Source organism: Syngnathus leptorhynchus, chromosome 13 (assembly GCF_054491065.1).
Source record: "Syngnathus leptorhynchus isolate UIUO chromosome 13, UIUO_Slep, whole genome shotgun sequence".
Classification (NCBI taxonomy): domain Eukaryota; kingdom Metazoa; phylum Chordata; class Actinopteri; order Syngnathiformes; family Syngnathidae; genus Syngnathus; species Syngnathus leptorhynchus.
This window is the reverse complement of record NC_141207.1, coordinates 8,234,393-8,249,705: the sequence shown is the minus strand read 5'-3', so window position 1 is coordinate 8,249,705 and position 15,313 is coordinate 8,234,393. Positions and strand designations below refer to the sequence as shown.

Sequence of the window (15,313 nt, the reverse complement as noted above, 5' to 3'; positions counted from 1 at the left end):
GTACTATTTTCTTCTTTTTTTCTCACAGCGTCATTTTTATTGATGATAATATAGCGTTAGTTTTTGCTTGCACTATTTGTAATAATTACATCTTAGTGCTACTACTGGTAATACTAATTATAACCACTAAATACTAAAAAAGTATTCATAAAAGTGTAATTTAAAATCGATTAAAAAAAAAAAACCTTGCCCGGAAGTGCCAAATTGTAACTGTTGTTTCTACTCGGAACATTTCCAACTGACTTACTTCAGTCGAGTTGACTTTTTAGTCTTAGTATTTGTTATAATTAAAATGACCGCGAATATGAAGAAATGTAACGAAACAGAAAACATGTACTTAAAATATATTTAATATTTGGTCCGTGGTGGTCACTCATTTTTCTGGACTTGTTTCCGGGGGGACTTATTTTGCATGTCGGAACAAATCTCTGACACAAACGAAGTTGAGGGTGACATTTCTGGTTGCGTACTTTAAAGTTCAACGACTTTGTAGGTTTAAAGCCACAAAAACATGTGTTCTTCAGAAGCTCGGTGTAACCGAGGTTATACGGAACTAGCGTGACATTGACTACCGGTGTCTTTGAGTGAAGGCCACCATCATGTTTCCCTTCCTTAGGGGGCTTACTTTTTCTCCCCTGACGCGACACCTCCAGGTGTTCCCACACTCCTGCTACGTCCGCTCATTGCGAGCTCCTCACCGGCTTCGACATGGAGCCCCTCGCGCCGGTAGAACCGTTCTCGTCCCAGATGACGCCATAGGGACGGTTTTGTCCAAAACTCCATACCGCCTGCAGCTTCCTCCGTGTCTGGGTCAGTTTCATACATCGACCCGGTTGAAGGCCTTACCTGCTCCTCTCATCTGGATGGTGCTCAAGCCTCTCCAAAAACTCATGGCTATCATAATGGGAAGGTAGGCAAGAATCACATGTTCATCACAAGTTGACAAGCCCAGAAAATGACAATATTTTTAGAAGCTACCAAGTTTAATACTATAATGCATGATAATAAACTTTAATTTCTGTGCCGACGAGACATTTGAACATGTGAGGGTGTACAAACTTGTGCAACATCTCTCTTGCTTCTTGTTAAAGTATTTTATTTATTTTCTTCAATTATGTTGTTCAGATTATAGGTGACAATAACGCAGGGAATTGTTTTGAAATGATTAACTTGATCGACTATGTTATATCACACCAAGCTTAGATTTGAAAATACTTTGACATTTTATTCTTGAAGTAGTGCACTGTTGCAAACTACTGTGTTAGCAGTCAACCAAAAATATATCCGAAATAATAATAGTTAAGCAAAAAAAAAATATACAAGTATTGTATGTCTTGATGTTTCATCGCAGGAGTATAAGGAAGTGGTGGGTGGCGCTGCCCGACAACCGGCGTGAGCTCTTTCGGCAGTGGGCGTGGCAACAGCGCTGGCGGCTGGTAGCGGTGGTGGTCACGGCCGCCGCTATCACCGCCCTCCTCCTCCTTACGCATTTGGACCAGTCGCCGGTGACCAACCGCACGCGGCTGCTGGTGTTCAGCCGGGAGAACTACATGGAGTTGGCGGCCTTCACTTCAGAAGCGGTGAGGTGACGTCATGCTAAATTCACTTTAGCCTCCTTGACACACAAATGCCTCCCATTAAATTTGAAAAGTTTCTACATGTATGTTAATGATGTCTAACTACCCGTGTGCAGTACATGGAGGAGTTTGACAAGCTGCTGCTTCCCGAAAGCGATGCTCGCCACCAAACGGTGGAGCGGGTGGTGCAGCACCTGGCCCAACGTAACCTGGACCTTCCCGAAATGGCCGACGTGAACTGGAGCGTCCACGTGGTGCAGAGTGACAACACCAACGCCTTTGTGCTCCCGGTTGGCGACCGCACTTCACAACATCGTCACAAAAAAAAAAAAAACTCATATTTTGTGTTTCGGGTGCTTTGTTGCAGAACGGCAAAGTGTTCATTTTCACCGGCATGCTGAACGCTGTGGCGGATGTCCACCAGCTCACCATCGTGCTCGGACACGAGATGGCTCATGCTATACTGGGACATGCGGTAAGTCACAACATAATCATAAATAATCAACATCATCAAATAAATAAAATACATGAGTCAGCCTCCACACAACACAGTTAGAATGAGATTGAAGAAAAAAAAAAAAAAAGAACATATCCCTGAAGCTAATTTCATTGTTTGTATTGCCAATATTTTTACTAGTCAATGAATTCCAATCATTTCTACCTTGAGCACATTAAAAAGCCATTTGAAACGGCGTAAACATCCCATTCACGTTGTCTCGGTGCCGGCGAGTGTTTACGGCCTCGTTAAAAGTCCATTCTCGTTGCGGCCTGAACAAGCGGGCCATCAACTCGTGCGTTTTGGGAGTTTCAAGCTGGGAGGGGGAATTGTAATTAGATCGAGGCAATGAGTGGCCACGGGACGCCTGATTAGCTACTCCACGCTTGGACTGCGGCGAATGCACTGTTTCTCTCCCACCAGCCGTGACGTTCTTCATCTAACCTGACCTCCACCTTGACCTCCATCTTCTCCTTGTCCTCCCGCAGGCGGAGCAAGCCAGCCTGTCCCACGTGGTGGACCTCCTGTCTGTGGTCCTTCTGGCCGCCATCTGGGCCCTGTGTCCCCGCGACAGCCTGGCGCTGCTCGGCCAATGGGCCCAGGATAAGCTCACACAGGTGACCGGCACACGCTGCGTATCGATATCCGACCAATCGATTTCATATTTTACCAAAGATGATGAATATCATTGACTTCATCCGACATGATCGTCTCCGTGGCGCCCCCTGCAGTTGATGTTCAACCGTCCATACAGCAGGAAGTTGGAGGCGGAGGCGGATCAAGTCGGCCTGCAGTTAGCGGCAAAGGTGAACTGAAATGAATCCTCGCATCGATAAATATAAAATGTGCCACTAGGGAGCACCATTGTCAAAGTAACTGACAATTTTCCAAAATAAAATGTTGGACTCAATTTGTGTGTGTGTGTGTTCATTCAGGCTTGTGCGGACGTTCGGGCCGGTCCCGTCTTCTGGCAGCAGATGGAGATGAGGGAGCAGCTGAGTGGAGAACCCAGCTTGCCCCAATGGCTGTCAACGCATCCGTCGCACAAGAACCGCGTGGCGCAACTGGACCGCCTCGTGCCACAAGTACGTGCATACACATTTACTTGCACACACGTTTTTTTTTTATAAAGTCCACAGACATTTTGTAAGTTTCTCAGAAGCTAATGAAGCGTCTGGAGAGATGCACGATTCCGTGCTGCAGGCTCGGGAGGGGAAGATGGATGGCAAAGGTGCAATAGGTTACTTTGCCTCCTTTTATTCTTCCTCCTTCCCATATCCAAGATATCTGCTTAAGTTTACATCCTGGAGGCGAGCGAGCTGTGTGGCTTAGCGACACAATCAGACATATCTGCGGGCTAGACGGAAGGAAGCTCTTGTGGAAGCAGCGGCATCCACAGTCATTATTTCTGAGGGTGTGTGTGTTTGTTTTGTTTGTGTGTGTGTGTGAGATGGTTTTAACCTTGAGTCGGCTCACCAAGCGGCAAAAAAACCCAGTAGATGGCTAAAGAAGAATTTATGCTCGCCTGCGCCGTCTAGTTTTAGACTGCGCGACTTCAGTCCGTCCAAAATAAATTCCAGCTTCATATATAAATGAAAGGTTGATGTATGTGTTTGTGTAGGCGCTGGAGCTAAGGGAGAGCTGCATATGTCCAGCCCTGCCGCCCAGCGACCCCCGCGCCGTCTTCTCCAAAAGCGTGCATTTGTTGCTGGAGGACGCCAAAGCACGAGCAGGTGGGGACGGCGGGCAGTTGCCTCAACGCAAGCCCGCCGAGGTGGCGGCCCCCGCCGCTCTGCTCGCCCAATCCCCGCCACCTCTTCCATCCGGCGTGCGTCCGCAGGACAGTAAAACCGAGCCGGAGCGTAACTCGTGATGGCGGCTCACGAACTTTTCCGATGCAGCTCGATGGGACTTTCAGAGACTGAGGTGCCATTTTTTTTCACCATAATTGGACTGACTTGTCAATTGTTGGACTTTTTAAAATATAAGACTGAAGCAAAATCTCCTAAAAACTGAGGAAAGATGCTGACAAAGTAAAATGTGTTCCCTTTAGATACTTTTAATTTCCTTTGTGTTTGGGTTTTTTGTCTTTCTTTTTTTTCCACGCTCCTCTGTTTGATGAAATTTGCTGTATCATATCAAACAAATTATGGAATAAAAGTATTGTTTGAAAAAAGACAAATTGGAAAATATTTGACTTGTTTTTTTTTTTTTTGTATATTTTACAAGGGTTAACATCTTTACGCTTTTATAAGTAAAAATTTTGTTGGGACTCAAGGAAGGTCCTCAAAAACAAAGATCCTGAAAGGTAAGTACTTTTACTTTAATTTTTTTTCTCATTGCAGAATTTTTAAACTGTAACTTGTCAAGCCATTTACGTCTGACATGAACTGTCGACTACAGATATGACACACGCAGCCGGTTGCCGGGCAGATTTGGGGGCGGGAAATAGAGACATGGAAGCATCTCAATCCACAAGGAAGGATCATCCGTCTTACGGTGAGCCGTCGTCATTTGATTTTAGCAAAGAGGGCCAAAAACAAAGCACCAAAATCTGCGCTTCTCGTATTTCTTCTTTCGAGACGCACGTCTAGACGGGAACGCTGGAAGCTATTTTCAGGTATTGTAAGAATGTGCAGGACACATCTGCTGTGTGGGAGGCGCCCGCCGCATCCCATCATGCACTCTGACTGCATTTTTAAAAAAAACGTTGCACGTGTGTGGGCGCTAAAAAGTTGCCACACGACAATTACATGTGGGTGTCAAATTGAGAATAAATATTTGATGCACCGATACCATCTCATAGATACCATAGATCATTTCCCTTAAAGTTTGAACTTGTGCAACTCCAGTTTGACATCATAACTGATATAAAACAAGACACGAGATGTGAAATAGTGGTTCCCCTAGTCGCCATGTAGCGTGCTGTGTGTGCGAGTGTGACACTTTGCTTTGCGCCTCTTTGGCCTACTTAGTGCTGTAAGTAGCACACACGGCGCCACAGTGCTCCTCCTCTTTCCCCGTGGACTCCAGCTGAATAATTGAGTGGCGCTGAGGCAGAGTAATAAGCTAGCTGCTGCTTTGATAACGTGACGGACACTCTCACTCACTGTGTGTGTGTGTGTGTGTGTGTTAATGCTCCGAAGCAGACATGCAGTCGAAAGAAACCAGATTGCGCCACATCGCCGTATCAATCGGGAGGCTTGCTGATGGAAGTGTACTTTTTATTTTTTTTCCACCAATACTTACTCAAATAATTGTTTGGACTACTTTTTTTTTTTTTTTTTACTTTGACTTGAGTCGCATTTTTCTATTCCAATTTTTGGCTTCTTTACCCACCTATGGTTAAAAGTGCATCTTCACAAAGGCCCTTTTTTTAAAAATACACACACATGCACACACAATACAAAAACAATACAGCCTCATGCTCGCTGATAAGAGCCCTTTTGGTTTTGCCAGAAGCTTTTCCTCTGTGCCTGGGCCTCATTAACGCCTAATGTGTGTGTGTGTGTGTGTGCGTGCTAAGTCCTCAGTTCTTATCAACAACAACAGGCCTGTGCGACACGCACACGTACACACACACACACACACGCAGCATTAAAAAGAGCGTGGCTAGGTTGCCAGCATCAGCCCAGACATTCCCCTTTGCAGGACAACGACAGACAAACCTCCTCTGTCGGGGCACTGGTGTGTGAATGTGTGAATTAAGAGGTCAGCGCGGTTGTCAAGACAACAAATACTCTCGCAACATGTTCATTTCTTTAGTGCATTGTCATTGGGGTTAATTGTACTTTCAATTACTGTGTTCATGCTGATTAAAAATACAAGATGGGGTCAAGTGGTGGCGCCAAGTGCTTATTTGCTCCTTTAAGCGTGACACTTCTGTCAATTGTTTGCAAGTGTGTTATTTTGTGAAGGGTTCAACTCTAACCACATAGCAAACATCAATAAATAGGCCTCTATACAATACATAAAAACATGAAATTTGATTTAAAAAAAAAAAATGTAGAAAACTTTGTTATTGTAATATTACAAGAAAAAATGTCATGAAAATTATTTTTATTCAAGTGAAACAAATCATCATTATGTAGTTCCAATAAGTCAGCACATTTTGAGTTACAGTGAATGCTACACCCCAAAAACATCATTCTTCTGTGTTTTCTGTAGTTTCAGATTTTGGCCCAGTGGCTGCCTGTCCACTCAATATGACATATGAATATTGCACAAGCCATTCTCTCCTCTTCTGCCCTGCTCAATTATTCATGCAATGCTCAGAGTTGGTTCAACTTTTTCTTTCACTCCAGGCTTACTTACAAATAATTGAACGCAAGCCGGTAAACAAAAGGTGTGCACCCAAAAGGTGGCGGAATGCGATGAACGCCACGGGTTCATTTTTCATTTATGCCTGTGGGATCAAGTAGTCGGTGAAGTTGTCAAAGTCCCTTTCTTCTGGGTGACTTCTTGGTGTTTGTGTTCTGCTGTGCGAGGTTGAAATGACGACTAGCTTAATGCTAACTTAGAATGCAGAAGGCCATTGACAGGCTAACAAAACTAGCATCACTGTTTTCATTGTAATTATAATTTTTTGGATAGAAATCTATGATTTATTTATCTTATTTCATAAGATACATTTTTTTTCTCGTCTCTCTATGTTGCGGATTTTCCACTTATGGCACATGTGTGTGCAACTTATTTACGTCCACACCTGATAAACTTTGGTTCACTATCCAACCATTCCAATGGTTGCACTTGTCGCCGCCCATTAGCGTCAAATCTCACTTAAAGGCTGTGAGCTTTTAGCCCGCAAGTGTGACTCTCACATCTGATAGGTGGAACCTCGACAGTCCGCTCGCCTTGACCCGAAGGTGACGGCGAGGTCGACCAGAGTCAACGTGATGGACAGCGAGCGCCATATGCTTCGGCACCGTAACCTTGTCGACAGCAAGTTAGCAAGAGTCACAGTTTTACTTTGGCGGTTTAGTTTGCCTACGCTGCACTGTGTAGTCTGGTGTATGTGTGTTTCGTCCATTGGAAAACGGAGATAGCGCTTCTTTTTTCACGCGAAAGCGTTGTAGCATGCTGGAGGACATCAGTGAGAAGAAAAAGTGCAAGTGAGATTCCATCAGTGGAGTCTTTGAATGGAGCTGATGGCAATCTCAAGGTTGCAGGAGCAGGAAGTGGAGTTTTTTTTTTTTTTTTTTTCCCTCTCCCTGCCGGTCTACTGTATTGCATTTAGAGGAATAGGTTAAAACCCTCATATAAATATTTTGGGATTATAGTTTTAAATTAAATTAACCAAAAATATGATTTAAAAAACCTCAACATCTATTGACTATAAACATACACAATGACGACATAACACACAACAATATAAATCTAAAGTTATTTGTTTGTTTCTTTATTTACGAGCACAATAACAAAGAGTTTTCTCAAACACTGGGTTGTCATTAGCCGGCCGGCCTTTATCGAACGCTGGCAGCCACGTGTGTGCAACAGTAGTACGTGCACGCATTGCAGCGGTGAGTGACGAGCAGCTGCGAGCGAGCGTGCAGCAGCCACCTGACCGATCAGTAAATATTCTCTCCTTCTGCTGCCTCAGCAAGTCTCAGCGCATGGATCACATTGGCAGTCAGGCGAGCAGGGGGGAAAAAAGCTAACTAACTCATAAGAGCCAGGTTAGGAAAGGCTGAGAGAGCACAGCAGCTCTTTTTATTCCTAATGTGTATTTTGGGCTTGACAAAAACCTTTTTTCTGGATTTGTGTAGTTTGCACTGCCTGCTAATTGTGTTTTCTGTGAAAGGGAGCCTTGTCCAATCGAGAGGCCCGCAGCTCCCAAAGCTGGATAGAAAAAGAAAAGAGCAACGTTTTTTTTTTTTTTTTTTTTTTTCCCTGACGCTCTGTCCTCTCGTTTGTGTAAAGCTTGCCGGCGTGGATGCGTGAGCATGCCACAATGGTTTCCCCGCACGCTAACGTGATTACATTGACGTGGTGGAATGGAGCCAGAAGGAAGCAGGCTGCCTCCCCACTGAGTGGCTGCGCTTCTGCAAGTCAATAATAAACACGCCGCTTCCACCAGGAGTACATTTTTCTGGCTTTATTGATCTGTAGGTAATGCTGGGACATCATTGTCACATTGCTTTTCTGTCCATAAAAGGGGTTGTCAACCAGGGGCGTAGCTAGAGATTTTGAAGGGGGGTGGCCACGATGTTTCACTGAGCATCATTGTAATTAGCAGATAACCTTTAATGAGTCCTTGGCCCGAGCGTGTAAATGGCACATTAAATGAGACAGCGTCGCAAAAAAGACACGTACACACATTTAAACGGCGTGAGGTGTTAAACGTGACGTGTCTTAAATGTCGTCTGACTGGATAGCGTGGAGGGCACGCCGCCGCGCACTTTGGCTACGGGCTACGGGAAAAGATCACGCTGTCGCTAAGCGTCGCCGCACGCTGACAAGCAGAATTTGAACAGGGGTGTGTAGACTTTTTATATCCAGCAAAAAATGCACATTGATGAATAAATAAGTGGAGTTAGAACTCAAAAGCTTCCTCTTAACATCCACCACGGTGTGCTTGTTGGTACCAAAGTCAATATTTTCCCTTCATATGTTCTCACGTTGGACCTGAATACCAAGATGATGTATGAATACCAGGACCGAGATACTGAACCCTGAGGTTTCCACCAATGAGCTTGAGGCAAAGAAATGCTATGCTGATTTATGAAAATAACCATGAATATTAACCATACAAATCTATGGCTGTCTCCTGACAATGCTGGGATGAATTGAAGTGAGAGATGGAGCAATTATTGTATGATAATGCCTTTAAAGTTCCTTATACTGGCCATAGATTTATGCACATAAATGAGCTTTATTTAAAGGGTGATGCATTTGTCTATGCATTGGATTGGAACGAGAACGTCATCCCACCTCAAATCAGTTTGGAATTCATGCTGTCATCTCACATCAAGCTGTCAGCGTTCACATGTTGCCATACACGATCGTGTTGGCTCATGAGTGAACGATTCGTTCAAAATAACTTTTCAGTGAACGAGAGTGAACGAATCACTTTGAAATGTGTTTGCTCTTTTTTCCATTCGTATGACTTCAACCAGTAGGTGTCAGTAATGCGCATTGAAGCTGGTGCCACCTCGCCATAAAACAAAACGAAGAAGAAAATGACGTAACTATGTGACATTAGGAACACCTGAAAATGGCGGTGTACCTAATGGAGTGTCCAAGTGACGTCACAGATCAAACAGCCAATCAGAAAGTGGGGGTGAGGGCGGGTGTGGCACTTTTCACTTTTCGTGAAACTTTGACCATGATTTTTCCCTAATGAAGTGGCCTGTTATTAGGAACGCCTGAAAATGGCGGTGTACCTAATAGAGTCCACATGACGTCACAGATCAATCAGCCAATCAGAAAGTGGGGGTGAGGGCGGGTGTGGCACTTTTCACTTTCATTTAAGCTTTGACGATGATTTTTCCCTAATGAAGTGGCCTGTTATTAGGTACACCTGAAAATGGCGGTGTACCTAATAGAGTGTCCGAATGATGTCACAGATCCAACAGCCAATCAGAAAGTGGGGGTGAGGGCGGGTGTGGCACTTTTCACTTAAGCTTTTACCCTAATAAAGTGGCCTGTGATCAGGTACACCTGGGTCCGAGTGACGTCACAGATCCAACAGCCAATCAGAAAGTGGGGGTGAGGGCGGGTGTGGCACTTTTCACTTTCATTTAAGCTTTGACCATGATTTTTCCCTAATGAAGTGGCCTGTGATTAGGTACACCTAAAAATGGCGGTGTACCTAATAGAGTGTCCAAATGACGTCACAGATCAATTAGCCAATCAGAAAGTGGGGGTGAGGGCGGGTGTGGCACTTTTCACTTTCATTTAAGCTTTGACCATGATTTTTCCCTAATGAAGTGGCCTGTGATTAGGAACACCTAAAAATTGCGGTGTACCTAATAGAGTGTCCAAATGACGTCACAGATCAATTAGCCAATCAGAAAGTGGGGGTGAGGGCGGGTGTGGCACTTTTCACTTTCATTTAAGCTTTGACCATGATTTTTCCCTAATGTAGTGGCCTGTGATTAGGAACACCTAAAAATGTCGGTGTACCTAATAGAGTGTCCAAATGACGTCACAGATCAATCAGCCAATCAGAAAGTGGGGGTGAGGGCGGGTGTGGCACTTTTCACTTTCACTCAAGCTTTTTCCCTAATGGAGAGGCCTATTATTAGGTACACCTTATGGACACTTCAATAGGTACATGACACGAAGTAAAAAATAGATAAATGAATAAATAAATAAGAACGTGTAGCAAACAATTTGCTGAACGATTCTTTTGAACAAATCTTTTGAGTGAACTTATTCTAAAGATTCACTTCACTTAAAAGAAGTGGAATGCATATCACAGGTACACGAACGCGCGTATTCTTCCGTCACGTGATGCCTGTCACGCCCCCCCCTCCCGCTTTGACAGCGCAGAGCCTTGGTACAGTCCAATTAACGTTCTTCTTTTTACACCTGGCAAGGCTTGACCGCGAAGGTAACAAAAAAACGGTTAAAAAATATTTAAAAAACACGCACAAAGTTAGCTAAATAAGCCAAATGCAACAGTTTCGGCATTTGTATATTGAAACGGGGAGCGTTGTGGTTACCAAGTTCGTCCTTGAAGTTTTTTTGGTTTTGTTTTTAATTGTCAAGTTAAAAAAAAACAAAAAAACAGTTCAACTAAGCTAACCACGGATGTTAACGGTAGAGAGCCTTGTTACTGGGCCTGGATTCTGTTTATGTACACGCCACAGTCTCGTCAAGGACAGAATTTGTCTAATTGGACTTGAAAGTATATGATTGGGAAACACTTGTTTGCCTCTATTAGTGAAGTGAGTGTGTCTGTATATCTGTCTGTGTGTCTGTGTATGTGTCCTCTGGTGTCTCGGTGGTTCACCGGCTCTCTTTGAGTGACACTTCAGAATGCTTTAATAATTCACCGGTCTCCTTTGCTTGCAGACATACTCTGTTTATACTGGCAAGGGGATTCTTGGAGAGAGCGGACAGGACACTTTGATTTCATCCCAGTCCAGTTTCTGGCAAGCGCATGCATCAGGTAATACCCATAAGTCCCTTCCCGAGAAAAATATATGCGAGCGTTCATGCTGAGCAAGGCTGGAAGATTCCACGGTCATGTATAGTGTCATGTATTGAACGGTGACAATTAATCGATTATCAACAATATTCAAATCATTTAGATCAGCTTCTCGTCTGATTTATGAAGAGCTGCTGCTTTGTGCCCTAACCTGTTTAAAGATGCATTTTACTGCAGTTCTGTTCTCCTTAGATAAACTCGAGGTAGAGAAATGATGTGAGGCAGCGGGGTTGCAAATCGGGTTGTTGTTATAAATTTTAAACGTGATGCAAAGCACTGCGAAACTAATTACATTTGCAAGCAGTGATGAACGGGCCGTCGCATCCTGTTTTTCAATCGCGCATTCCTGAAATTGTTGCTAAAACTTTGATGACTTCAAATCGGTGAATGATTCTAGAGGTGCATGGGTGCCCTCTTGTGGTACATAATAATTTCTAAGTACAGTTTAGTTGTGTTTAAAATTTTATTTAAGTATATAGTACAGCTACATTCAACCAAGGACTGTCTGAGTACACTTCATTTTCCGTGTTGGCAAACAGACAATCAAACTGCTTGTGCGTTTACCCCCCCCCCCCCCCTCCAATCCCGTTGTTTAATTAAGCTGCTAAACTTTATCACACGGCTTAAATGTAAGTGGACTCAAAAATCCGTTGATCCTTCCAAATGAGTTGACCGTCAACTAATGAACAAGTCGTCTTCTATATTGCTTTCTGCCAAATTGCTGTAGAGATGTTATTCAAGTGGATTAATTAGATACATATACTGTATTGACGTTACTCAGGTAATGCTACAAGCTAACATACAACTGTGGCGTATACCTGTGGCGTCCAACGCTAAGGACAACATTGGAAGTCTTTTATAATTACTTTTCACTCCTTAAGTGTGAGACTGAGGGTAGCAACGAAAACAGCAAAATGGAGACTGCGGAGGATAATGGTGCAATAAGCAAACACAGGCCATGCTAACATTAGCATGAGTGCCACTGCATTTGTCTGCAAATGTAGGGAGGACGCTGCTAATCTTTTGTAGCCAGTCAGTGGCAGCTTGCAGCATTATCTGCACTGTGTGTGTGTGTGTGTGTGTGTGTGTGTGTGGCCTCCATTGACTGCTGCTAGCCAAGCTGGCATTCATTATCAAGCAGGTAATAACACAGAGCACTGGCTCTAACTCAAGCGGCCGAGGACTCATTAATATAAACAGGCCCCTAAACCCAAACTCAATTTACTTGAAAGCCTCTTTGGAGACGCTGCTTGAGTAAGTAAAGAGATTTTTTTTTTTTCTTTTTCCCTCCTCCCTCTTCTGCACTAACCGAGTGCACCAAATGTGTTCGTCTGTATTCAGCCAACACGCGGCGCTCGGTGCAGTCGTTTAAACCCTGAATATACCTGAGCGTTGATCCCAAAACACTTCATCATTTTTAACACAACATATAACACTGGCCTTAAGAATGGGCGTGGATGGCAAAGGGAGGGGTCGGGATCGATTCAGATCAGATCCTGATTCATTTGAATTCAGTGATTGGTTAACACTGTTAGCACACAGCATCCGAATTCAGACTTGTTTAGCTAGCAGTTTAAAAAAACACACACTTTTTGTCTTACAAGTAAACTATTATTAATTAAAAAAGGTTAAAAAAAAAACTTAATATAGATTCATTTCACCCAAGCGCCAAGTATCCCTGACCTTTTACGATCTACGCACAGAAGCCTGCCTAGAGGAAAATGTATCTTGAGCTCGTAACACCTTGAATTTGGCCGAGCCATTAGCGAGTGTAATTAGCCCAAACTAATGTTTACATTTGAAATTTTTTGATCCTTCAAACGTCCTACACTGGCACACAAGCGCCACTGTTAGAGTTTATTGCGGTGGCCATAGCAACAGCACTGGAGAGGAGGATGAGGATTTTTTTGTTGGGCTAATTTACTGAGTGTCCTTGCTGTGATAGAAAAAGACAAAACGCATTAGTGATTTTTTTTTTTTTTTTTTTTTTTCGGGGAGCTTTGCCCAGTTAATTTTGAGCAAGAGGGAAGGTTGACTCTGGGCTGATCGATCGTCAGCCAATCGCAGGCTACATGTAGACAAACAAAATGTAACACCTATGGATAACTTTGATTCTTTTGTTTCCTCGCTGTCGCTCTTCCTCTTTCTGAATGAATTTAGCATTTTCTTCCTTGCCAAACTTTGTTGAATGGAAAAAAAGCACGACAGGTTACTGAAAATTAGCATACATAAAAGACTGAACCATTATAGTAACGAGGATTGTAATCAAATTTGTGCGCAGTATCTTGTGACTCTTTGGGGAGGAGGAGATTCTGCTATTAGGTGGAATGTGGTAACAGGTTGGGAGGGGGGGGTGGAGCATCGGGGGGGGGGGGGGGGGTCGGGATGCTGAGCTCTGCAGCGGTGAGCGTCGAGCTAACCACTTGTGAGTCGTGTAACCCCCCGCCCCCCCCCTCCCGACTGCATCTCGCCTCAACCCCCTCCCTCCTACATCTGTCTGCCTTCAACTGTGCACTCGCTCTCTACAGGTTTCCACCCAAGCGGCTCTGGATTTCCCGGCTCCTCTTGAATTCTCTGCTATCTGGACAAAAAGGGAGAAACGTTGGAGAAACAGAGGAAGAGGAGCACCGGGGAGGTGGCCGAGAGGAGGATCTCGTAGTGACCCTGCCGTCCATCAGGTACGTGTTCAGTCTACTTATACTATGGGCTTGGCTTTATTTTTGTATTAGCATTGTCCTTATTGTGTATAAAAAGTGGATATGTATAATGTGTGTGCGGATTATATAATTTAATGTTTTGAGTGAATGTTGCTAGACAAGCATTCTTGCAAATCACTGCTGATTTCAAGCTGTTCGAATTAGCTATCACAAGCTAAGCAATGCATTGAAATTCAACATTTAGGACTTTTTTTTTTTTTTTTTTTTTTAAAGTTGCCATCCTGATACTGGCAACTTGTTTCAGGGAAAACTTCAGATGGTGCAAGGTAAAAGTGCCCATGTCACGGCATCATGCCTCCGTTTCCGTTGCTCTGCCCTGTTCTTCGCACGGCCACTAGAGGGCAACTGCGGTTTGTTGCTATGATGTGCTGTGATGCATCCAACAGATTCATTTGGCATCTCTTGGTTTTGTATTTATGACTTTCTCTGGAGTTTTTGGCTCGGCAAGGGCATGTCTCTCTATGAAAAAAGGCGTAAAGAGTGCTGTCGGCTAACGTTGAGCGACGTGTTTGTGTGTTGGTTCTTAATGAATTGTCACATGCTGGCAGGGGGCGAAATCTGCTATCAATCACAGCACGGTCGGCCGGGCGGGCGCTGGCTTGGCGCTCGCCTGGCAGCTTGTGTGATTGTTAGAGTGGGAATGTGCTCCACAGCAGCCAATAACATAATCACACTGGTCACGTAAGAACTCGTAGTAGGTTTTTGTTCTGGCCGTCTCAATCCAGACTCTCAACACTGCTTGGCCATTCTTTCTCAATCTCACTTGGCCACAGCATGCAGTGGTCATGGCGACTGTCCATCACCCATTTTAGGAATCTGTATTCAAGATGAATAATACAGCTTCTTCCAAAGCAGATGCTGTAGTGCCTAAACTAACCTGTGAGAGGCAGCATGGTGCCATAGGGCATCTAGGCATAGAATTTAAATGCCAAGTGTTAGCGCCCCCTGTTGACCAGCGTTTCTTTATTGCATGGTGTTCTTTATTTTAACCAGTCGGGGATCGATCAAAGAAAGTCGGTGCGTGTGTATCCAAACAGGTAGCAACTGTGACTCAGCCTAATCCATTCTGGTGTGTGTGTGACTCAGCAATGCCCCCCCACACACACACACACACACTCACACGAGAATGAGCTGAAAGAAATTCTAGTGAATCTTCTACCAGACCTGAATCGGGGCATCAAGTCAAATCCTGAACAGTCTGGACGGAACCAGACATGACGTTCCAGACGTGCTCGATTGGATTTGGGTCTGGGGAACTTCCGTCACTTAAGGCCGAGTCTTGCATCAGAAGGGACCCAGGACCCGTTGTCAGGTCTGACAGTGGATCTGAGAATATCATTTGAATTGAGTCCTAACCGGAGTCACTCTT

General features: G+C 44.2%; 2 protein-coding genes across 6 annotated transcripts in view; both read left to right on the top strand.

Annotated features, from left to right (window-relative positions):
- The first annotated feature begins 248 nt into the window (after positions 1 to 248).
- On the top strand, positions 249 to 4,244 carry oma1 (OMA1 zinc metallopeptidase). Its single transcript, XM_085927413.1, has 8 exons — positions 249 to 910; positions 1,352 to 1,580; positions 1,694 to 1,867; positions 1,945 to 2,052; positions 2,562 to 2,690; positions 2,805 to 2,879; positions 3,009 to 3,158; positions 3,695 to 4,244. The coding sequence occupies exons 1-8, from the start codon at positions 600 to 602 to the stop codon at positions 3,944 to 3,946; spliced, it is 1,428 nt and encodes a 475-aa protein (XP_085783539.1). The 5' UTR covers positions 249 to 599; the 3' UTR covers positions 3,947 to 4,244.
- Positions 4,245 to 10,559: 6,315 nt separating this feature from the next.
- dab1a (DAB adaptor protein 1a) overlaps positions 10,560 to 15,313 on the top strand; it is a 90,364-nt gene continuing 85,610 nt past the window's right edge. For 4 of the 5 annotated variants that reach the window (XM_085928865.1, XM_085928864.1, XM_085928866.1 and 1 more), the window contains exons 1-3: positions 10,638 to 10,964; positions 11,092 to 11,188; positions 13,756 to 13,905. The gene's annotated coding sequence lies outside the window, so the exon portion shown is untranslated. The other variant, XM_085928863.1, reaches the window with a different exon arrangement.